The 25,223-nt window shown below is 38.2% G+C and overlaps 1 protein-coding gene across 1 annotated transcript in view; it reads right to left on the reverse strand.

Annotated features, from left to right (window-relative positions):
• Positions 1–988: 988 nt before the first annotated feature.
• The window catches only part of SACM1L (SAC1 like phosphatidylinositide phosphatase), a 31,081-nt gene continuing 6,846 nt past the window's right edge, over positions 989–25,223 (reverse strand). Inside the window, exons 2-20 of the mRNA XM_064670483.1 lie at positions 23,313–23,410; positions 21,700–21,774; positions 19,659–19,786; positions 18,481–18,630; positions 16,389–16,448; positions 14,764–14,797; positions 12,030–12,131; positions 11,425–11,510; positions 11,125–11,211; positions 10,626–10,694; positions 10,458–10,537; positions 8,388–8,486; positions 5,750–5,888; positions 5,492–5,561; positions 5,330–5,402; positions 4,782–4,875; positions 4,611–4,703; positions 3,862–3,919; positions 989–3,078 (exon numbers count right to left, since the gene is read on the reverse strand). Coding sequence (XP_064526553.1) covers positions 2,942–3,078; positions 3,862–3,919; positions 4,611–4,703; positions 4,782–4,875; positions 5,330–5,402; positions 5,492–5,561; positions 5,750–5,888; positions 8,388–8,486; positions 10,458–10,537; positions 10,626–10,694; positions 11,125–11,211; positions 11,425–11,510; positions 12,030–12,131; positions 14,764–14,797; positions 16,389–16,448; positions 18,481–18,630; positions 19,659–19,786; positions 21,700–21,774; positions 23,313–23,410 — 1,732 coding nt within the window. The 3' untranslated portion in view covers positions 989–2,941. The remainder of the gene's footprint in view (positions 3,079–3,861; positions 3,920–4,610; positions 4,704–4,781; positions 4,876–5,329; positions 5,403–5,491; positions 5,562–5,749; positions 5,889–8,387; positions 8,487–10,457; positions 10,538–10,625; positions 10,695–11,124; positions 11,212–11,424; positions 11,511–12,029; positions 12,132–14,763; positions 14,798–16,388; positions 16,449–18,480; positions 18,631–19,658; positions 19,787–21,699; positions 21,775–23,312; positions 23,411–25,223) is intronic.

Genomic DNA, 25,223 nt, shown 5'->3' on the forward strand with positions numbered 1-25,223 from the left:
CTTGGCACCCTCCCTTCAGACATTTACAGACCCTGATGAAATCCCCTCTCAGTTCTCTTTTCTGAGGCTGAACAGGCCCAGCTTCCTCAGCCTTTCCTCATGACAGATGCTCCAGTCTCCCAGTCATCCTTGTAGCCCTGGACTGAACCCACTCCAGGAGCTCCATGCCTCTGTTGTACTGAGGAGCCCAAAACTGGACACAGCACTCCAGATGCAGCCTCTCACCAGGGCTGAGTAGAGAGGGAGGATTTCCTCCCTTAACCTACTGGCACTGGGAGATGGAAGAAGGGGGGAGATGGATGGAAGAAGGGGAATGAGTACTGTGCTCAGTCTGTGAAAACCAGGTTTTTCATTAAGGTTTCACAGCTACGGTTGCCTTACTTAATTAAAATATATTTTTAGAAAAAAAAAGTACTTAATATTAAACCTTTGAACTTAAAAAAAAAATCCAAAACCAAACCCAACCCAGGCCAAGTACCTGTAAGGAATTAGTTTATTAAAAAAAAAAAAAAAATACAGCTTCAGGATCCAAAATTGTAACAGCAATAATTTTGTGTGTGTGTGAATCTATTCACCCAGTGAGAGTAAAAGGGAGAAGACAGCTTGAAATTTCACCCCAAGCACCTCTTGCTGTGGTCAATAAAACTCTCTGCAGTGCCGTGGTGAGGGAAGAGGCAAAGAGCCATCAGTGCTGAGGAGAGGTGATACCTGGGATGCAGCACTGGAGAACTCCAACGACAGTACATCTCAGACTCAGAGATCCAGATCTCAGAGATCCAGACACAGCAGTGAAGACTGGAACATGACACTGGTGCAAACTGACATTGAGCACAGTGTGAGATCATCAATATTTAAGCATAGCAGAGCACGATCACCAGGTGCAATGAGCAGACACAAAACAGAAGCATCCTTTGAGTGAGAAACAGTTTCTAAGGAGCACCTTGGGAACAGTCTACTCCAACACACAAAATGTAACAGAGATGGTACATCTAGAAAAAGTTGAACATTTTATTGTCATTTAGGAGTACACCATTTGTGATTTTAGAAATACAGACTCTTTGCAAAGCACTGAAATACAGATGCCTTCCAACTTCTAAACCCTACATTATTCTATGTCTTACAAGCCTTTTATATTAGCAATTCAAGTTTGGTCTTTGCTGCAACAAACTTCTTCACCAAAGATGCAACAACTTAGTTCTAGACTGCAAGACAACCGAGCCAAGTTTCAAACTCTACCTGCCGATGAGCCATCAGAACCATTACTTTCAAATATTGAGTCTATGGTGTTCTTGTACTTCGTGCCTATGAGGGAGTTCACCTTTAAAAATTTTAAGTTAGAGGATTTTCCAGTTAACAACCAACTGGTATTTCCATTACAGCATCTAGAAGCAAACAGATACTTTGCAAGACTAGTGCTCATGAACAGGTTATGTTTTCACAAAACCCAGAGAGGCCTCCAGAAACATTCAAGGTTAAATGAACAGTTGCAAAAAAAAAAAAAAAAACAAACCCAAACCTGTACATATTTTCAGTCATAACACAAGGGAACACTGGAGTATCAGTGTTTTGTGTTCTAGCTTCAATAGTGACAACTGTGCTAGTCCTAGTAGTATTCTACATGTTTCTCCCTTCCCCCCATTTAAATTTTATACTCGCAATCTGAATATACAGCTGTACTTACAGGAAATATTAAACAATGCACAGCGCCTTAAGCAAGTTCCATGTCAGGTTTTGAACAAACCATATAAAATTAAGTGACAAAATAGCTTAAAATTGGTCCTTATTTTTATACAGCTTGGAAGCACTAAATTTAAAGACATATTAACCAGCATGAATTAGTCAGTAGCTTTTTTTTTTTCCTCCTTTTTTTTTTTAAAGTGTGTGTTACAGTATCATGCATGAAAAGCAAGCTGCTGCTCCCAAGTGCAAACTTGGAGTTTAGACTGAACCTTTCTCCTCAGGTTATTCCTCCTTTGATAAATTATTTCAATATAACCAAGGATAGAAGCAGCTGACTAGCAAAACAGTATGAAGTTCACCTTTTATGTTGTAACCCATTCTTAAAAGTAATGGAATACTTTGGAACTTTAGCATAAGGAAGGTTCAATAAACACTGCAAAGGACTTTTACATTCTTTGATTCTGTTTACATCTTTAGAAAGAAAATTCTATATTTTAACTCGCTAACTACTGAATTTTCATATGGAGACTGCAGTATTGAAACAGTGCAAGACATTTGCAACTTCAGGAACATCCAATTACACTGTCCTTTCACCCAACAATGATTAGCAGAATATTGCATCAGTTTTAGATAAACAAGACAGGACAAAAACCTCACTTTAGAATAGCATTAGAATTCAAAAAACCTTTTGTATTTAGTGAAAAGAATCCACACACAAATTTGCACGAAGGACTCCTTAACATGGACTCTATCACAACAAATGTAATCCAGCTCTAAGTCTGGACCTAGACTTTTCATTGGTACAAAGCCATATTTGTTCAGAGACCACTATCAGATGCTCCATTATTAATGCTTCAACATTTGGGTACTTTGACACATGAACAGCATCAGAGCTCTCTCCTGTCAAGACCAGAAAAAGCAGCTGAAACAGCCCAGCTGGACCATAAACTTAAGCAATCCACTTAAGCTTTAAGATGTTCCAGACACCAAAAAGCTGACTTTTGTCTTTGCATTACCCCAGTAAGAGTGGAGCCCCATCCACTAATGCAATATTCCAAAGACCATTGCAACTAAGACTGTCAAGTCAGGTCTCAGTTGAAAGCTACCACCACCACAGGACATGGTTTCCTTACCCCCACCCCCCCAATGCCAAGGAAGAATGTCCAACAGAGCACTACTTGGTGTGGAAAGCAGGTCAGTAGAGACTCCAAGTGGGGCTTGAAGAATCCTCAGTACCAAGCCGCTTTCCACACACACAAATTCAGTCCATCTTCTCTTTCTGGACCAGCTTGGGTGCATCTACAAAATCCTTGCCATTATAAAGGATGATAGCAAAAGTTCCAAAGCTTGCACTTCCCCAGAAAAGTACATAGGCCAATGTCTCAGTCCATGTATCACCTGTGAAGAAGAGTGAGATAAACCTTTTAGTTCATTATTTTCAGAGTTTACTTCAGTCCAAAAGCAAAATATTTCAAGGCCTTCGTCAGAGATCTGTTGTCAAATGAAGTCAGAAGTTTTTCACAGGTCTTTTTCTATTTCCTCACCTAGGAAAAAACTGTTTGCCACACAGTTCTTGGAACACATCAAACAGACATCTGTGGAAGTCAGTCAAGAACTCTACTGGCACTAATGTTGGAAAATTCAAGGAAAAAGCAGAAGGCAAAAACCTTCACCAATCCTAACACAGATTTAGATTAAGGGAATATCCAACAGAACAGGCTTATGCCTTTATCTGACTGCTTTGAACTGTACTTCTGCCCAAAATTACCCAGCCTACAATAAAGCTAGATGTCTACTCAGGTGCAACTAAATTTGGGGACAACTAACTGTCCCTTAACACTTCTACACGTGTTTTAACATTGCTTTATGTAGCACCTCATTTTTTTTCTACATTACTGATTTAGTGCTAATCCTCAAACACTTTTTAGAATGATTGAGAAGCAGAATCACAGAATCTTCTAAGTTGGAAGGGACCCAAAAGGATCACTGAGTCCAATTTTTAAGTGAATGGCCCATACAGGGATCAAACCCACAACCTTGGTGTCATTAGCACCATGCTCTGAACAACTGAGCTAATCTCAGGGTCAGCAATTTTATACTGAATAGTTACTGGTAACCATTTACATGAAGCTCACACAGAAACAAGCCAATTTTATGGAATTAAAACCAATAGTGACTTACCAGCCATTAGCAAACAAATAATGCACATGGAGAAAGCAACCACCATAATAATAGGCAACTGAGGAAAGAGAAAAAGAATAATCACTTGATATAGCAGTACATTTATTTCTTAATTTTCTTCAAGATGGGTTGTACTGCAAAGCTATTTACTTGCTTTACAATGAAGTTGCTTTAATTCTCAATTCACCTGCATTCAGGTACAAATAAAAGTTTGGATAGCTCCAAAGTTACTGAACACTTTCTAAATTATGTTAAGAATTAAAATACACCTTCTGTGCATTGAAAGAGATTGAGGTTTGTGTTTTGTTAAAAATACCCCAAACCCAAACACCAGCTACTAGTGAAACCCATAATGTCCCCAAATCCCATTTCACAAAATAGAAGGGGGAGGGTGAAAAAAGAATAAAAGTGGGGTACTGCATGAAGTGTGAGAAAAAAAAAATCTTCACAAGATTCTTCTGCAGAAGGAAACAGTCACTGATGGTGAGTAATAGAATTTCCCCCTTTCCACTTGATGAAGCAGATTTTTAAAAAGCAAGCAGCAGTTTTTCCAATACCTCAAGGACACTCCATTTTCTGTCAAAGGAACAGTCTGGGTTTAATCCTACAAGCAGGTATTATAGAAACATAACCAGATTATAGGGATGCTTCATGACTAAACAGACAAGTCCTACTTAGTCATGTGAAGCAAGTGACTACTAAATGGTTGTACACATTTCTCCAATCACGAATAAAGTCTCCATACTCACAGCTAAAAATTTCCAATCTTTCTTGACATGTAGAGGACTAGCAGGTTCTACTTCATCCACTGAATAATTTCCAAGAAAAAGATCAATTGCATCCTGAAAGGAAGGGCAAAAGCTAAAATGCACAGCCACATTTATCAAATACACTTCCCCACAGTTAAAAACTTAACTTACTTGTCTAAATCCATCAGAAAAATTGTTTTTGTAGTAACGTATTAATGAGTTCCAGCCATCCATTATTAAGCCCCACTGAGTTCTCTTCCCAGTTCTGCAAAAGGAAGTTGTGAAAAGTATTTCAAATATATAAATCCAGGAAGGTAATTTCAGATTTATAGTTCTGTCATTATTGAAATGTGTATTATGTTAAATGAATACCTGCATGGAAATACATTTACCTAGTGCTCCCTCTGCATTATTACCAAACATGCTTGTAACAAAGTTTCAAAATAAAACAGCACTTGTCTCCATCACAGAATATAAATGTGCCTCATCACAGCACACTTCCTTGGTTTTATTTTCAGATAGCCTTTTCTTCCTCCATATAAACACAGAGAAGAAGGGTGTTCTGTAGATTTTAGTCTGACATTTTACCAAGTGAACCGCTGCAAAATTCATTTATGGCCTAAGTCCCAGATTAATAACTTTCTCAGATATGAAGACTTAAAAAAAATCCCAAACATGCCCAAAAACCCAGAAGGCCTTTACAAGAAAGGCTGACTTACCTTGTGTAATCAGTCTTTAAGGCACCAGTTCCAGCATATTGTTTGGCACAAGCATTAGCATTATCAGCCCATGCTGTGGATAGGAAGACATTAAGAAATATTAAGGAAGTTATGTACCCTGTTGGGAGAAAAGTTATTGTTTGAACTCTACAAACAGCCTACCATTTTTGTAGATTTTCTCAAAGTCTGCTTGCTCTTCAATTCTCTGTCCAACATGCAGAACACCTAGCCTCTGAAACAAAAAGCATGCTTTCAGAAAAAGCGGTATCTATTAAACTAGAGTCTAGTCAATGCATTTCAAGTAAGCAGTACAGTAACTCCAGTATGCAAGCTCTTGCTGTAGTGTTAAAATTACATTTCTGTTCCAAACAGAAATCACCTCTCCTCTTCCAGCTTATTAAACAAGAATAAAATATTTACCTGAAGCTGGGCCTGAAGAGATCGGCGTGCCAATAAGCTCTGGATCACATTAGTCCGATCAAGGCAGTCCATGCAGTTACTGCGGAATATTCCTTCCTGCTGGGTCACAATTTTACCATCCGAATCCACTAGAAAATAACTAAAAGACACATAAGTATTTATAGATAACAGTCCATATAAATCACAGGTTTCCAGAAGTAAATATCCTAACAACCAAAACAGAGTTATCTTGAGCATATCAAATGTTCTTGGCCATGTCTTTGAACTTTGATGCCTCCTTCTCTTTGATTCTTCCCCTCCCATGCTGAAAAACAACATCAATAGATGGAGAACGTTTAGCATTCACTCTTACCATTTAGAAAGCCAAACAGCAAATGCTGGTTTATGCCACTGGAAAGCAGTTTCCATTACAAAAATCAGGACTTACACTTTATTTATTTTTTTCCAGTTATTTTAGTGTCCCAGCTCCACAGATATCAAGATCATTAGCAGAGTGTAACAGCATAAGTAAGCAAGTTTGAATATACCTGGTCACAAGGTTCAATCCAGTTACCACTGCATAAAAACTCATGTAAGTTGTCAGGCACACTTCTTCCAGGAAGGTACTGAGATTTTTTACAGGCCACTACTGAAATCTGCTACCATCATGTACTATTCTCTCCATTACGAGAACATCTGGGGGAACCAGATGTTCCCTCTTGCAACTGCATATGCTAATTGTTACCTCTGTCTTTTAAATCCACTAACCAAGGTGTTTCCAGTAGTTGATAACAAACAGCTCATTTTAAATATGGAATTGCATGCAAGTATTCCAATACTGAGCTGGTAAATCAAAAATGCCAATCTAGTTATCAGCTGGATGTGTGAGATGGGATAGAATTCCACTAGTTCTGCCACAGCAGGAAACTTCCAGTTGTCTACAGATTTACAGGTCATATTCTACATATTAAATTAATATGTAGTTATGAACTCTGGATGTGGACTAGCATATGATCCACTGTTACTGTGGAACATTTTAAGATTATCAAGTCTAGAGACTTAAAATTTACTTTGATCAACCTTGTGTTGTCTTTTTAAGAGCCATTTTCAACATTCTTGGAGAACTAGTTCTGTTAAACCATGATCGTTGTACGATTAAAGCAGACAATAATAACTGTGAAATTTTCATTTTCTCCCTTTCTCTCCCCAAGCTTTGCCTAGAACTGATATTAGAATAATAATAAATTATCTTATTAACCAGAAATGACTACTCAAGTCCTGCATCTCCTACAGTTGCTCTAAAAAATTTTAAAAGCACCTCTTCAAACGTAGCTATTCTTTCTGACAGATCTTTCACAATTGGATTTAACCTGCAGAAAATAGAGTTGTTTACCTCCCTTGGGGTTGCAGAACTATTTTCTTAGATAAAAACTCAGGTTTTTCTGTTCCCATTTAAACAATAGTCACACTAGATATAATAAAAAGGCAGCCTAATCTTGAGGAAGAGTCTTCAATTTTTTTTATCATTTTAGAGATGCATGACCTTTTCTTTTCTCTATTTTTCTTCATTTCAAGGAAATGTGGTTCTTTTCTAAGCCTCCTATGGCAGGTGGCAGCAAACAAGTTATGGGATTCAGCATTAATTCTGAGAATAAATGGCTCTTGCTGTATAGGAAAAACCTACAGTCTTATTTATCCTTATTTGAAGTACCCAAAGCCAATTTATCCTTCAGGTCTTCATAGGTCTTTAAGACTTTTTTTATTTTTTTTTTTGTGGTGGGCAGAGAATATCCACTATCTTCTGATTAACTTAAACTATTCCCATAGCCTTTATTCCAAGCAAGAGATTTCAGTAACAAGACTATTCTAGTCCACAGCTCACCTCATTTTATTTTGTCAGGATAGACTATGCCACTGCCAGTGTTGTAATGTTTTAGCTGATCTACTTCATGCTTTAGGCACAAGACTTCAGGAATAGGAAGAAAGCAATCAATCAGGAAAGCAGAACAAAGGAAACCATTTCCCTAGCAATCTACATATCTAGGAGTAGCAAAGACCAAGAAGTGCCTAAAAACAACACACTCGTGGGACTAAAGATTTAAATTGATTTGGACATTTAGTGTACTTTTATGACTTGAGAAAATGAGAATGTTTCCTTGTGGGTTACTTATGTTAGCAAAGGCTGACGATCAGTGCTGTGCAAGATTTGATGCCACAACAACGTGTGTTAGAGAAAACACTTTTACAGGTGCCTGTGGGAGGAGCACTAAGTGTTTGACTGTGACAGAATAGCTTGCTGCCAACAACACATGGAACTAGTATTGGGTAAAAAAAATATCACTTAAGCAGACTTCTTAAATGGCTTCAGTATGCAACTTCGTCTAATCTTTAACCAACCTTACAAAGGCAGCTCTTCTCACAACTCAGTGTTGCTACACTGAGACAGAACAAGGGCTCTACAACTTACCCCCCACCAGATCTCTAACCTTCCATGTGCTATGAGCAAGAGATCAGAGACATAGAAACACTGATGTACACAAATCCATCTTCACGGAAGATTACAGATCTGTCTCACTGTGCCTTAATGTAAAACAACAGCAACTATGAGGAAGTGGTCTCATTTCAACAGTACAGAAGTGAAAGAACTGCAGAGCCTTACCTAAACTCATCTTGTTGTTCTGCTAGTTGATCCATCAAAATCTGAAGTCGATCCCACCTCATCCGACTGCACTCTTTATGGAAGTCAAATGCTACGTATCTGGTCAGAGAGAAGCACCTTTTCAGATCATATGTACTGCAGTAATGGTTTCAGAAGATCAGCCTTTTCCTGAGTTTATAAAACAGGTAGTGACAGAGGATTTGTTTTTCTTTAGTGGTGGCTTCCAGCAAATCTATGGATTTTGTCAGTGCTCTGTAATCTTCCTCAAGCTGCATCCTTTAGCGTGCATGGTGACATAATTTACAATTCTTTCCAAAATGCAACTTCCATTCCAAATTACTCACTCTATGCTCTGGCTAGTAGTTTTCCTCCAGGAAGTACACAAGGGATATGAATCTTATTTCATCTCATTTCATTTTTTTCCCACCAGGATTCTTTCACTCTCCTCTCTTCCAAGGAACTGCATTGGGAACTTCAGTTCATTTTGACACCTGTGTCTAGTTCAAAGTGCAACATTCTTTCCTGGCCCAATTCCCTTGATAGCTCTCTAGAAACCTGAGACAGGTTCTGTTTGAACAGTTAACCTATCTCTGTCGTAAGAAAACGGAAAAGCTATTGACCTGGAACAAGATTTTAACAGCCAATTAGTTTCTGCAAGAAGTGCTCTAAATGAGTGGTGCTTGATTAAACATTTGTATGTATATGTTTACTGTGAATTACAGGGCATTACACTCCTCCCCTCAAGTATTTGTAATTCAAACGTTATTATTTGACAAGATTTCAGGACTATGTGCATGAAGAAAGATGGTATATACACACTGAAACAAGTAACTGAAGACTCAAGTCTGGCAGATAAACATCATTAAAACCAATTAACAAAGAAAGTGGATTTTGGTAGCAATAGTAAAATGAGGCTGCCAAACACTGCTTTGGAACATACAGAGAACACCACCAGAACACATAACTTTACATCTTTGTTTCTACCAGATGACTTTATAGCAAAGGTGCACAGAATTCCACAAGCTTTGTACAGCTAAAGTATCAACACCAGCCTAGGTGTGAAAGTGAGCAAAGAGCTTATTTTAGAAGTGGTCTTTTTTAATAAAAATAAAAGAAAAATACACATCCGCACACCAACAGCACACACAAACACACCTCTGAGGGTAGTAAAAGCAGCACACAGAAGTGAAACAGACATCTCTAACTATCCTGGAGAAGGCAGCAGTAGGACATAAGCAGAAAGGAGCTTGGAAAAAATTCAAAGTATGTCAGGATTTAGAAGGGAATCTTGAATACAACCTGTAATTCCTTACTTATCCTCAGACAGAAGTGAATCCTTATTAAAACAGGATGCCTTTGGCCCAGAGGTGGGATTTTGCCCTTTAACATACATGAGTGATGATAATATGGTACAGTAATTTCAAGGATAAGGCAGAGGCAAGTATCTGTGGGAGTTTATGTTAGCCCTCCCTCCAGAAGTTAATGAAAGCAAGCACAGACAGGTTGTAAAATTGCATACTGCACTCAATATTCCCACAAAGAGATGGAATTTCTCATGATTAAACTGCATCCCCACTCTCTCGGCCCATTAGTACACTGAGCTTCAGACATTTAAATTACTTGTTCCCCTCACTGTTCCCTCCTTTATCTCATCCTGTTTTGTTCAAACTCAGCACTCACTCCTTTACTAAGTTAGCAATGTAACCAAGCCCTTTTGCCAGAAGCTAGTTCTAGAGGGCATGATTGTCTTTCTCCTAAAATGCAGATGATTTCCACAGCTCTCATTGCATACTATGACTCCAATACTGGCCTTACCATTGCCTCTGAATTTCCTTCTTTATTCTGCCTGTCTCCTCTCTTTGTCCCATATTTGCTTCACAGTCTCAATTCTGCTTAGAATGTGAACTCTGAGGTAGGAAGGGGCATGGGTCATTTGCAAGTTATTTCATAAAAATGAAAAGCAAACAACTCAAAGGGCTGGAAAAGGCCCTGAAGAACTGACCACTCTGTGGGATTCAGAGGCAGTGCTCAAGTAGTAACACAGAATGTATCATTTCATATCACATGTACCTGACCATTCCATTTGCCATGCTGTTCACCATTTTCGCAAATGTTTGCTCAAGAGGCTTCTCTGAACCTTTTTGGTTAACCTGGGAAAAGGGGAAAAAGGAGACAGTATTACCCAAAGCTTGCTTAAAAGAACAACAGCTTTTTCAGGGAGAACAAGTGAAAGCATACCAAGTTGACAATCATTTGCTTTCCATAGCTAATTATTTGCGAGTCAAAATGCCTTTGGAAGCCATCCATCTAGAAGAGAAAAGAAATGTGTTGACAGATCTGTGCTTTACAAGAAATCTCCATTATCATCTTTTTGATGGTTCTTATAACTAAGAAAAGTGTTTGATGTCTTCTATTGTGCCAATACATTTCTACTTTCATCCTCCCAGTTCATCCAGCTGTCCTTATTAAACATGCTACAGATAAGGAGTATTGTGCTGCTACTAAAACTGCTGCAAACAAGATCCAAAGAGAAACTACCCCCACTGATGTCTGGATTTTTTTCAGCCTTTGAATTCATCGTAAGGAGTACAAAGATTCTTGCTACTACTTTCAAAAGAATAAAGCTCAACTTAGTATTGCTGATTTTTATTCTTCTGATTACAGTTTACTACCCTATCACACAAAATAAGCCCAGAAACTTATTAAAACCCCCAGGACTCAACAAACACTCACATACATGATTTACTGACTTGCTGATCTGTGGCTTTGGTTTATACTTGAGGTTTGGTCTTTGAGACCAGAAAAAAGGAATTGATCCACGGGTCTGCAAAAGGATGGAAATGGTTTTAAACAACAGAATTTACAAACTCACTTGACATTTAAAAATAAAGCAGACTGGTTTATTTTGTTAAACTAACTCAGTCTGTTTGTTTAGTTTTGTTCGCATACCTTACATAAAATCTATGTTTAAAGACACAGACAGAGCGATTTATCTTTGTATCTTAAGCCAGTGAGCAGTTCCTTACGGTGACTTTACCTGAACGAACGATGCCTTGCTCCCCTTGTAATGCACAATTTGTTCTGTTTCAACAAAGTTAGCAGCATGCCCTTCTGAATCAATACCTATGTGGGAAAAAGACCTTGTTAACAAGCCCATGCTGCCTGCAGAACAGTGACAGTACATCAGCAAAAGCCTTCCTTTCCCCTCCCAGTAACTCGTCACAGAAAGCACAGAGCTGCCGGACGATGTTAAATTAAATACACAACGTTTAACATGATCTGCATCAAATTTAACTTGCAAAAGAACAGTTCTGCTTAACATATTTTCATATTTCTAGCATTAGAAATTGTCATTTAATAAGAAATGAAATTCCAGTGCTCTGACACTGAAATATTCACAATTCACTACAAAAACTTTTGCAGTTATCTCTAGGAGAATAAATGAGTCAGTTTTAAAAAATAAGAAAACATGCTTTGGTTCCTAATACACGTTCCTAATATTTTTTTTTGGAGGAAGGACCTCAAGACAAACTAAGCATTTTTTTTTGTGCAAGTCATTACACAGCAATTGCTCTTAAAGGTAAGTCACATGTACAGATAGAACTTGCATTATTTTTGAAATAAATCAATTTTCTATTTTACCTCTTACATAGTAGCGTACCCCAGCCCTGAAACAGCTTCTTCTGGAAACAAGCAGCCAGTCAAAACACTTGCCATTAATAGAACAAGAGTGCATAGTGATAACTAATGAATAACACTAAGGAAAACCTCAACATTTCATTGGGATATTTTTATACATCAAGAGGTAGGAAACATCAATCAAGTGACTACATTCAAAGAAGTTTGTAAATATTTCTCACACCAGCAGCAGTTGAACAGTAAACTTGAGAGATAGGAGTAGTACTAGGACCAGTATGCACATTGTAAAAAGACTCCCTATGGCAATGTCACTGATGAACAAACATTAAAACTGCTGTAATTTTGAAAAAACTTCATTCTAAAGAAGATTCATCTGGGTCTTATGGTCCTTATTAAAAAATCCGTCTCATCCATAATTTTATTAGACTCCCTTAACAGTTTCTTGCCTCTATTGCTTTTAACAAAAAATACCACTTCAGAACTTTTTTCTAGGCTTTTAAAAGAGTGAATATCTTGGGGTGTATATCTTGCACTCATAAGTGCAACATACATCACATTTACAAATGCCAGAACTAGCAGTAACAGATTGGCTCCACGCAAAGAAAAAGAATGAACACGCACCAAGTCTCCAGTGTGAGCTTCTAACACAAGAATGGTTTCCTGTCCAGGCCACATACCCAAAGTGGAAGATGCATCATAACCTGGGACTAATCAACAAGCAGGGGCCACTGACAACTAGTTTCAGTTTTAGTCTTGTTCTGTGCTGCTTTTATAATGGTGCTTATTTGGTAAGCTGTCAAGTCTAATAGAGGCCAGCACTCATCATGAAAAATTTCTCCATGTAAGTTCCCCAGCTCTGCCCCTAAAAACTGAAACCTACCACTTTAAAGCAAGCAAAAGATCAAAATGGTCATTTTTTTTATTAGTATACTGCAGTCTTCTACTCTTTGAGGAAGCTAGATACTTTGTCTCAAGGTTGGTAAAGTAAACAAGATATATTTTCCTTTTTCAAAATAGCATATTTTATAGTGAAATTTAGATTCTACATTTATGAGTCATTTATGATTCTGTGTCACACATACACTAAGCTACATTAAAGAGCACGCTGACTGCATACATTGAACATCTTGATTTATATTTGTATTTATGCCAATACTGTTTGTAAAGAATTCAAAAAATATAGTACAAGTCAGCCCCATCCAGAATGTTCTCACAATTCACAAATTAAGGCTGAAAAATGCCTATTCCTCTGCTTTCCTGGAAAATTACTGCCAGGTCCTACACCCTTTAATTTAACATTTCTACAGCCAACAGTTTCCTGCAAGAAAGGTTACCTCTAACCTTAGCTGCCTGGCAATAATAGTCACCCTATCTTCTGTTTGCAATCTCTGTTCTTTAAATGAGAATTTACTACTGGCAACTTCCACACACACAAAAAAGGAAAATATGTGATTTGTTATTCTTTAGAAGGGTCTTTTTTTTTTTTTTGAGCAGCAAGGGAAATATTAAATATAGTTTAAAGTTTTTAGGTGATCAAAGTCTCAACTACCCAAGTAAGTCTGTTATTTCTCATCACTGCAAGACTAGAACCCCAGTCCACATAGTTGAAAAAATATATATTCAGGTTTATGTGGGGAGGAAAAAAAAGCAGCTTTGATTTTATTGAAATAACTGCTAGTGGTACTGCAACAGTTCTGCTTAGGGCTCTTCCTAGCATTTTTATCACTAGATATCTAGTTTCTTCAAATTCCTAGGCTCTCTAAGTGTTTGGTTAGATTAGAATTACAACAAAACATACATTACTTATGCTAATCATTTATATAGTGGAAAACAGGACAGAGGAAGGAGTTAATTGCACTCTGCCAGCAGCAGTATTGGGCTGTTTTGACAGTTCCCTTTTGCTATCTTTCCTTGCCTCTCTGCCTACTCCCACAACATTTTCCATTAAATGAAGTCACAGGAAAAAAGGACTGGAGATCTGCCAGCTGCTGACAGTCCTACCAGATCGAGTGATTCCATTTGGAAGCCATTCCCTGCACACATCTGAGGGGCCTATACAATGAAGGAATGAAACACAATGTGGCATGAATTGCTCTGTCCAGTTTAGACAGTCCATTTCATGCTGCCAGTCCAGGAGCAACTACCTGGGACTTATTGTTGATCACCACACTGCCTCCAGAAAGCATTTAGCTTACCTACAGCATACATCCCTTCTCAAAAACAAGCTCATGACTGCTTTGCTAAAAAGGCTGTTACTTAAAGTGTTGGTGCAGGAAAAGCAGCTGCCTAGGAGGAGCATCCAGGAAGCCTTCAGCAGAACTTCTTATCCTTTTATGCATCAACAGGAACATCCATTATCACTCCTTCAAGTCAAAACTGTTCTCCCTTATTTTATATCCAAAGTAAATGCATCCTTATAGCAGGATAAAAAAGTACTTAAGCTGATGTAAGAGCATCTGCCATATTAATCTTAACCTTCAATCCCACTGAAAGACAGTTATGCAAACCATGCCAGTAAAATACATTAAACCTTCAAAGTAGAATATTCAAGGGAGTTAACATATGAGTGTGTTATCATACAATATGTAATGCTCATATATGAACAAAGTATAACTTAATTCTGACATTGTGCTCTGTGTTATCGCTGCCAACGTAGCAGTAGAGCAGCCTCGCCAGCAACCATTTTGCTATTGGACTACCCATATTCAGCCCTGAGTTTTACAACACAAAAGGATACATCCATGCATCACCGGCGTAGCAAACCTATGGATCTGAAACACACAAATAATACATGTTAGAAATATTAAACACTAGCAGCCAAAAAAGATAAGTGAGTGACTATGCTTTGCCTAGGAATTTTGGGATAGTTTTATATACTTTATATGCTTTATTTTTTTGTTTAGGGTGCAGTAATGCTGAGAAAAAAAAGTTCAAGGAAAACAGCAACATATGTAATCCTTATTAGTAGGAGGGAAAAAGTGAAAGTCTAATCCTAATTAAGCAGCCTGGACAAAAAGCAAGCTGCTTTGTCCTCCTATACATAGCATTTACTCTCCTACAAACATGCCAGATATAAAGCAGTACATGCTGAAAGCCTTTTGACATGGTATTTGCTTTACCTCCACAGTAGGATGTATGCAAAGACAGTAGTTAACACAGGATTTCATATGTATGTGATTAATACTCAAAATGCTCGTTCCAGGGTTTTTTTTCCCATCCTGCCATTCCTGAATAATTTGGTCTTTCAAGAAAACTTTAAAGTTTTCCAGTACTAGAAGTCAGAAGTCCCACATCTCATTACCTAAAACTGTTCCTGTAGCAAGCCACCTGTAGTCTATGTTAGGCCATGCTTCCCCTCACATATCAGTTATCTCCCTTTTCAGCTTCAGTGTTTTGCCTCCTACGTCTGTTTTCACTAACCAGCCACACTTGGCTTTCTTTGCTGTTCTCATACAGCTTCTCTCCCATTTCCCAAGCTTTGTTTGCATAGCACTATCCAAACCTTATACCCAGTCATATGCCTCCAGAATATGCACAACAGTCCTTTACTCATTCATATCTTCACATTCCAGAAGCACTGCATAATCCAGCCTTCTGGAACAGTGCTGTCTAATGTAACAGCACATCTCCACAGGTTACTGAGACAAAAATAGAAGCAGTGCGTCATTTGCTTTGATAAATGTGAAGCACTGATGGGGAGAGGAGGCTGCTGTAGTGCAGACCATTCCAGAAGTTTAGCACATCTGATGTCTCCAATAGGAAGGAGCTTAGACAGTGTGGCCACTAAGGTACTACTCTTGTGGCTCGTGGTCATGCACTTGTATTTGCTGGACTAAGTGAACTCAAAAGGTTACACTGTGCTAGTCTTCATTTGAGACAAACTGGAAGAACCTAAACTGTCGGTTTTACTCTTAATTACCAGGTTTATGACCTGTTCACTGGGCAAATGGGATTTAAACTGCACTCGCAGAGGAAGATGTGAGACAGTCTTACAAAATAAGTGATAAGCTGAATGTTGCCTATAGAAAAAGATAACTAAGTAGCTAGAATTCAAAATGCTTCAGAAGCATGTGCTGTGCAGTGTAACTCCCGCTTTGGTTTATATAAGCAGGTATCTTCACGGCACAGTATCTTCAAATACAGACACTTCCAAAAGTCAGCTTTCTAGAAGTACTACTGAGGACATGGACATGAAGTTGGAAGTTTGAAAGCAGAAGACTCACTGTGCTAAACTAGATGATGAATAGCCACGTTATACTAGATTCTGGCTGTCTGAAAGAGACAGAATTACAAAAAACTGTTGCACAGTTGTAGTTAAAGGGTATTTGTTCTCTAATAATCTAATAATTACAAAGTGTTTACCTCTGGTTGGGCAATAAATTCTCTAAGAAGGTGTCCATTCCATACAAACCGTGGATCTGCCTGCAGCAAGAAAAAAGGCAACATGCTTTTAGAGACTGTCAATTCCGTTTAATTCAGCATAAAGGTGGTATCACAGTATCCATGCATCACACAAATTTAGGTGAACAGATACAAATGGAGATGAAATTCCCTTCTTTCATCAGTAACCTTCATGTCCTGGACTAGAAATTTAAATAGGAATAGTTAAAAGAACAGTTCTCTCCAATCTTTAAGGGTGTTGCCTGACACTTCAGGCACACTAAACCATCACCAACTGAGCTGCAGTTATTGGATGAGCTTTCCAGTCTTTGCCCTAAGTAGACAGGACTTGAAATTACCCAAAATTTTAAGAGCAGCAGCAAGATAAAACACTTAAAATGGGTGGAAAGTAAAAACACAAGGAGTCCTGTGTGGAACAATCTACGATTCCAAGAACTGAAAGTTAAACAATACTCATAGTTTAAAAGACAAAAGTATTTGTATTTCACTGGATAAATGACCACCTTCAACTTCATGGATTTCCTACTTGTAATTCACCTAAGAACTGACTTGAGCACGTTGCTGAACACATTCCAGAAAGCTATAGATTAGTCACAAAAGCGACATTTGCTGCAGAACACAGTGCAGGCTCTGGAGACGTGGCATAAATCCCAACTTTAAGATGAGGCAGGCAGGCCACACACTACTGAGGGTGATGAGGATTAATTCAAGTTCAGTGCTGCAACAATCCTTTATCAAACAGAAAACAATGTTCAAGTCCTACTTTCAGCATCTTGAACTAGTGAAAGAACATAACACAATTCTCTGATGCCCCCATATTGAGGTCGTTTCCTTCTGCCAGTACTGTTAAAAAGCAACAAACACACAAGACATCAAGCAAAAACCTGCACACACCAAACACAGGCCAGGCTTCCCTGCAGAGATGAACTGGAGATGTCCAAAACTGCCACCATCCTTTTGATAAGCCTTTATACTGCAGCCAGGGGAGTATGAAATTACACTGAAATAATTTTAACCATCTAATATCTGAATTTACTCGAAATGGATGCCTTTTTACTGTACTTTGCCTTTCAAATAACCTTCTGGAGTGCTACAATTTTAAGGCAAACCCTTCCTTTCATGTCAGCAACTGCTCTCCCTGCCAAGAGCACTAGCAGAGCAGCATTTGATGATGCAAAATAGTCCCCAAATATAAACACTTTTTCCAATATTAAAAAAACAACAAACAAAAAATATATAACTACACTACTTCCCCAGCTTAGATAGTTTCAGTAACCAAGAGATGAAAACAACAACAACGACCAGCGACTCCACTGCCACCTCTCAGGCAAACAAAAAGTGCTATTGACTTTCAAGGACTCAGTATTTTGGTGCTTAGGCAGTTTAGATCTTGTTTACACTGCACTATAGCAAGTTATCAGACTAACGATTCTGAAACTCTGAAAACACAAGAGATTTTCAAGCTCCAATTGCATTTGGCTGTTGACTTTAAGACAAAAGCAGCATATTAAAATCATGCTTCAAACATAAGGAATTGGAATACTTGAGACAGAATACAGCATCCCAAGACCAACAGCCATAAAACCTGCAGTTCTATTTCATGTTATCCTGGAAAACAATATGAAGACAAGTACCATTTATTCCACTTTGGATTCCCCCCCCCCGACTCCAGGTCAAAGGAATTACTTGCTATCTCTCAATTTTTTCCGTTTAGTTCCTTCTTATTGCAATTAGAAGTGTTCAATATTAATATCAGAGGCAAACTTTCATTTATTTTGGATTTTTTAAATCCATTTAAAGCAGACTGCAGTAAGTACTTCTAACTACCTGATCTGGAAGTGTGACATCACATTGGAACAGATTTCTAGAATGTCATGCTGCTCACAAGCTATGAGACTTAAGGAAGGGTGGACCAGTGTGCTCAGCCACAACCCTCAATAGTTTGGATAAACACTGATATCATTTAAACATATCTGCATAAAGTAAACTCGAGCCATGCAAAACTGACTGACAATTTCCAAGACACAGATACCACACAAAACTAAATCCTTACCCTCTCCAGAAGGCTCATTTCCTGGAACTCTGGGCTCGTGTTGGCTAATCGTTGCAGAGTGTGTGTTAGGTCGTAGGTTGTTGAGAAGTAAAACCCATCCACACTCAAGACATGGTTAAGCATCGATAAAAATACTTTATTGTCCTGCAACTGTTGAGATGAGAAAAGAGGACAGAAGAGCTTTCATATTACCATCAAAATACTTTATTCTTATAAGCTACCACTACTTTTTGAAGTGATGAGATGAATTTTGCTAGTGCTCTAGCAATACATGACATCATCCAGAGATTACCATATGAGAAGGAAACCATGAGATTGCAATTCTGATACCAGTTCACTGATAACTTGCAGCTAGCACACTGCAACCAAATTCTGCAAGAACAGTGGAGAGCAGAGAACAGTATACCTGTGAGGTAAACAGCTACTGATATCAAACTAATATTAACAACTTCCAAGCAAAAAGGAAGCCACTAGTTTCCCTGAAAACCATTCAGTCAAAAAGAAAGAGACAAGATGGCAATGCAAAAGAAAGGTTATAACTTACTGTCAAGATTACCCCAATAACTAACTCTGTTCTGGTTCAAGTTCTGACTAACCTCATTCCTTTCCTGAAAGAGCATCAGATTCCTTTCTAGTTCCATTGGTTAGACACCCTTACCTGCTGTTTATCAATCTACTACACATCTGTTTTAAACAATCCTCAATCTTTCCCTCCCTCTCAAAAAAAAAAAAAAAGGAAAAAAAAAATCAATTCTTCCCCTGCTGGGTAATTATATAATTGAACAATTCCATAAATTAAGCAAGACAGACAAGATGACAGCAATGCAGCTTATGGTAGGGGCTATCAGAATAGTAAACCTGCAAGAAAGATTTAACAGAAGTTTAAGAAGGGTGTACCACCTTAAAAGGAGCAAAAATGCACATCTGTGAACTGCAGATGATATTCTGAGTTACACAACTGAGTTTATCATCTTGAATGCCTTAATTTTATATACATCTACACACAAATACTACATCCATTCTAGTAACCTGAACAAATCAGAAAAAAGCTATAGTTCAAAGAGCTTCTTAAAAAAATTCCATAGTTTCATCACATTAGGTCCTGTGGTAATGTACATTAACATAGGATATGTTAATAGGATAACATTCCTCCACACTCCCGTAATCAATAGACCTACCTGAATATCAGTTAAGTGCAGCATGGTCTTTTTGTAGGACAGGATGTCAAAGTCTGTTGCTTTCCAGATTGCATGACCAAAAATCTCACCTACTTTTTTCTTTTTAGTTATTACAATAAGATATGTGCCTGTAAATTAGAAAGAGCAAAATTTTATAAAAAAATAACAGATGCACATATTAAGAAAAGCAGTCTATAAACATACCAGAAAACTGAAATCGATAGGAAAGAGTGAGGCTTCTTCAAGTTACACTTAGAACTTTATGTCCTTAAGAGTAAGGGGCTGGAGCAGAAAAAAAAAAAAATCCACTTGCTAAGCTACCCACTTCTCTATGCTCACAGAGCTACTCATTAAGTTTAAGGAACTAAAAAAAAAAAAAAAAAGGACAAGATAAAAAAAGTGTCACCTACTCTTACTTCTGATCAGAGACAGTCTGAAAGTCTTCAGGTTTGCAAATGCAGAAAGAGGCCAATGCTCTTGAATGTGGTTTGGAAAGCACAGAGCAAGTCCAAAATACATGAAAGGAAGAATGCTTCAAAAGCCAAAAAGACCATTCAACTTATCCTGAAAAAAATATTCATCCTAGCAGGTTCAAAACGAACAAAGAACTGGGTTTCTTTTAATAATTTAAGACAGGAAGTTTGCTGTTTTCCTGGTTGCATAAGTAACAAAGCAAAAAAGCCCCATAATCGTGGACAGTTCACTCAAAGCAATTAACTTACACGTGTTGGTAAACACAACACAGCCTTATTTCTAAGCCTATCTTATTTCAGTGTCATCTTGTTTTTGAAGAAAAAGGTTACTCTTAGTACTGTAAAAGGCAAAGAATATTTATATTTGTTAAAGATACTGCATTGCTAGATAACAGACCAGTTTTACAGCTAACAGATAGCAGTGAACTGCCTAATAGCACTTAACTAAACATTTACTTTAAATGATACCATTTTTAGCTTGACAGCTGCATACTAACACTCAGTGCAAAGCTCTAGAGGGTAGAATGAAGAAAACCCAGCTTTTAAGAGACTTGCATATCCTGTATTTTATTTAATATTCAGTCAGATGAATAGAAGTCATTACCATGCCTGTAAGTGGTGAAAATTCCCTTTTAAAACAGTCAGAGCTTGTCAAGCACCTATGACACAGGTATCCATTACATTGTTCTTACCCTGCAAGATCCACAGTTCTTTAGAATATGGGCATAGAAAGTTCAGTAGTTTTAAGATCCTGTCAGATGTCACTGCATTCAACACAATGATATTTTGTCTCTGTTGAGAATACTGCAGTGAGTGATCGTAAATTCTTTCTACATATGGAGATTTTATTCAGCATGCATGCTCCTTATTACATCATTTTTCAGACTACTTCAGTCTCATACTCTAATAAAATCTACACGAAGGATTGTTCGAGTAGCAACGCTTACTTTCCTGAAATCTTACACTTTATGCATCCGGTTTATTTACAGCAGTGACTGTTTATATCTGAACACCACTGAGACACTTAGAAAAACTGGACAGCTTATTCTTATCTTATCCCACAACTCCCTAGAATTAGAATTGTTCCATCTGCCTTTTTCTTTTCATGTTGGATTTTCTGTGTCTTTTTAGGGTAGTTGGAACACAATCGTTACTTGAACAGCTGTATCTACTAGTCTATCACTCTGTCACTCAGCTATCTGTGGATCAAGATTATTGATTTCAAGTCAACCTTCACAACTTGATTGCTGCATCAAATCCTGCAGCTAAGATTAAAAGTTATGAAGAGTAAGTAGATGAGGTTCTCTGCACTCATTTGAAAGGCATTCCTTAAAACTCAACTGTCGGTTAACCCTGCCTTTAGAGCACCTACTGGTTTAAGAGGTATATGAACATTCATGATACCCTATATTTGGATACCTCCATCCTCCAACAGCCAGAAGGAAAGCCTATCATACTGACAAAAGTGCAGTCTCAGGTACCTGCAAATACTATTTTTGCCTTTAAAACTTCTTTAGTAACATATTTTGCCTAAGTATTTTTAAAAGGCACAGTTCTTTTTTCCTTACCTGCCACCAATCGGATTGTTCCCAAAATACCAAATATAGGCCGTGTAACAGCTGAAGGGGGAACATCTTTCTTAACTGAAAAGCAGAAGAAAACAACATCAGACTTCAGAATGTTTCCTTCATGACTATACTGGAAAACTATTAAACTCCAAAGCCTCTTGGTCAAATCTCAAGTTTTGCTAGAGTCTTAAGTACAAGAAGCAAAACCTAATGGGGAGTTGGGGGGAAGGATGTGGAAGCATTCCAACACAATTTCTTATGTTTAATCAAACTGGTCAATCAATGGAATAAATTCAAACTCATTCATACAGCAAGTAGACTCCTCAATAATGTATTGTCCTGCCAGCTTCCATAACCTTTATTTTGAAACCAGTAAGACATCAAGGACAAACAAACCATAAGTGCTTGTGCCTCCCAGTTCTCAGTGCTCCTTCTGAGCCTCAGTCTATTTCCATTTCAGGACACACAGTTTACCTTTTGGTTTATCTCTGCAAAACTATCAACAACAGCATAGATATGGCAAGGGATGCAGTACTCCCAACAACATACCAAGAGATCCAAAAGGTATCCAAATATCAATTAAAACTCTTAGGACGTTTAACTTTCATCTATCTACTTTTCTAAAGCAACAGAAAAGATATTAAAGAAGTTTAAAAAAAACCCAAAACACCCATAACAGAGTGAGGCATTTTCCCAGAAAACCAAGAAAGACAATTCTTTAATCTCTCTGCTTTAAACACTGAACACAGGTTCATCTGACAAAAGACCAGTAATGAGGGACATGTAGACTAAAAAAAGACTTGGGATAGCTACCTTTATAGTTTTGAAGTGACAACTTTGAAGAAGAAATTGAAATATTATACTACAACATCAAAAATATTAGTGGGATTGGGCAGGCACACTGCTTTTACATGAAGTATACAAGAGGCCTAATAAAAGACAGAGAATACTGCTTTTATATTAATACTACTGTAGCATTTCTATCTGTTTAGAGATTTGTGAGTACAAACTCTTGAATTATCAAAAGGGAAGTCTCCCATTGCCTTTGTTTCATTGTTATTTAATTGAAGTTCTTTGGTTTTATGCACTGGTTTCACATTCTTAAAAAAGTTAAACATGAAAGACATCAGCATGTTGAAAACTACTCGCACTGACATTGGAATCCCAACTTGCAACACAGAATGAAATTTAGAGGAAACGTTTTTTACTGTTGCTGTTTCTAGAGGCTTTATGAAAAATCAGGTTTCAGTATTATATAAAAGACAGCACTGGGACAATTTGGAAAAGTTGGAGAACCGCAGTGTTCAACACTTCGATCTTGAACTTGTACCACCAATCCCAGCTACCTTGGATGAGTCAGTTTCCACTGTTGTAATGGGCAGTCTTACCAAAAAACAGGCAAGCACCACCACCCTGGTTACCCACAGCCAAAAGGCGCTTCAAACAAAGCTCTTTGCAGGACGGAATACAAAACACAATTTTAAAACAGTAACTAAAACCAATTCTGTCAGTACTATCTCAGTAAGGTTCTGAGGTCTTCTTGGAGTGCCAAGAGCAAAACAGACAAAAAGGAGAGAGAAGAACATATTGAGAAATACTGGCGAAGAGAGTACCTGTAAGGGTGACTTCCGTGGAGACTCTATCAATAGCAAGCACATCATCTGCTCCATCATCACAGGCTTCCACATAGAACTTCTCCGGCGTTATATGCCTTTAAGACAGGAAAAATGGAATTAGTTTAGTAAAACTGACTTTGGGTTTGTTTATTCTTCACCACCTGAAGACATGAGCAATCAATTTTACACCTTATTTCAGCTGCAAAATAAAATTCTCACTGGATTACTTCCCAAAAGCCACTGATGTTGACACTGCCAAAAAAAAAAAAAAAAAAAAAAAAAGGCAAGTTCAGCTAATCGGTTATTGCAAAATTCATGGCTTGTTTAATAATCTTAATTCTTCTTTATTACCGGAAGGTAATGACATGAAAGTGAGTCCACTTTAATTCCTATAGGTTTGAAGTATGCCTGATAAACCAAAACTGAAACTCAAAATCAAAAGTTTTTAAACCAAAAACTTCCAAGCATATCAGAAACTGAAGTACCACATCCCTAATGCAAGTCTAGTAAACAATGTCCGAAGTGATAAACACACCTGTTTCACAGTAGCATTTTAAGAATCCACTGGACACAGAAAAAAATGGAAGAGTTGAAAAGTGGCACACTAGTTTATTGAAGCTGGTGTCTCAACACTACCATTTCCCAGATTTGTTAGCCAGGTCTACGTGACACACACATGTATGCTCCCCACCACACAAATCACACACTGACTGAATCCTGTTCAGGCTTCATTGCTATCTTTCTCTTCCTCTCCCAAACGAAATCCAAATGCAGTAAAATGGTAGCCATAAAATTAAACATAGTTTTCAGAAATACTCCTTAAAAAAAAAATACCTGTTGAGATATTTGCAAAAAGCCAGACGTTACACTGCGCATTGACAGGAGAGTTTTGCAGAAATGGCTTGTAGCTGTACACTCCTGAACTACTGTTCTTGACTCTTATAGTGACTTTTCTTAGTTTAAGGCCTGACAAGACACAGGGTCAGAGTTTTAAAATTCTTGTTCTGGTAACAGCATAGATATTTTTAGGCTCCTTCACCCTAAATAGATCTTGTACTTCTTCACATCTTGTAGGAGTTTTTAATGCTTCAGAAAGCTGAATTAGAATCCTAATATAGATCAGAAGAGTCTGTATTGGGTTTGCAGGGCAAGGTTTTGGTATCAGGGGGTCTATAGGGGGTGGCTTCTGTGAGAAGCTGCCAGAAGCTTCCCCTGTGTCCCACAGAGCCAATGGCAGCTGGCTCCAGGACAGACCCACTGCTGGCCAAGGTGGAGCTCATCAGTGGAGGGCCCCACACCAAAGCACGGGGATGTGCCCAAAGGAGGCTGTGGGAAGTCTGCACTAGAGTGGACTCCTGGCAAGACTTGTGATCCTGCAGGGGACACATGCTGAAACAGTCTGTTCCTGAAGGACTGTACCCCATGGACATGACCCATGCTAGAGCAGTGTGAATAATTGAATAATTGCAGCCTGTGGGAAGGACTCTCACAGCAGAAGTTTGTGGAGAACTGTCTCCCATGGGAGGGATCCCATGCTGGAGCAGGAGAAGGACTTCTACCCCTTAGAAGGAAGCAGAAATGTTGTGATAAGCTGACCACAAACCTCATTCTCTGTCCTCCTGTACCACTGGGGAAAGGGAAGGAGGTAAAGAAAATCAGGAGTGAAGTTGAGATGGGGAAGAAAGAAAAAGCAGAAGGCATTTTTAAGATTCGGTTTTATTTCTCATTATCCTACCCCAATTTGATTGGCAATAAATTAATCTAATTTCCCCAAGTTGAGTCTGTTTTGCCCATGATGATAATTGCCAACTGATCTCTCCTGGCCCTTATTTTGACCCACAAGTCTTCCATTGTAGTTTGTCTCCCCTGTCCAGGTGAGGAGGGGGAGTGATAAAGCTGCTTCAGAGG

This window comes from Pseudopipra pipra, chromosome 1 (genome assembly GCF_036250125.1).
Source record: "Pseudopipra pipra isolate bDixPip1 chromosome 1, bDixPip1.hap1, whole genome shotgun sequence".
Lineage (NCBI taxonomy): Eukaryota > Metazoa > Chordata > Aves > Passeriformes > Pipridae > Pseudopipra > Pseudopipra pipra.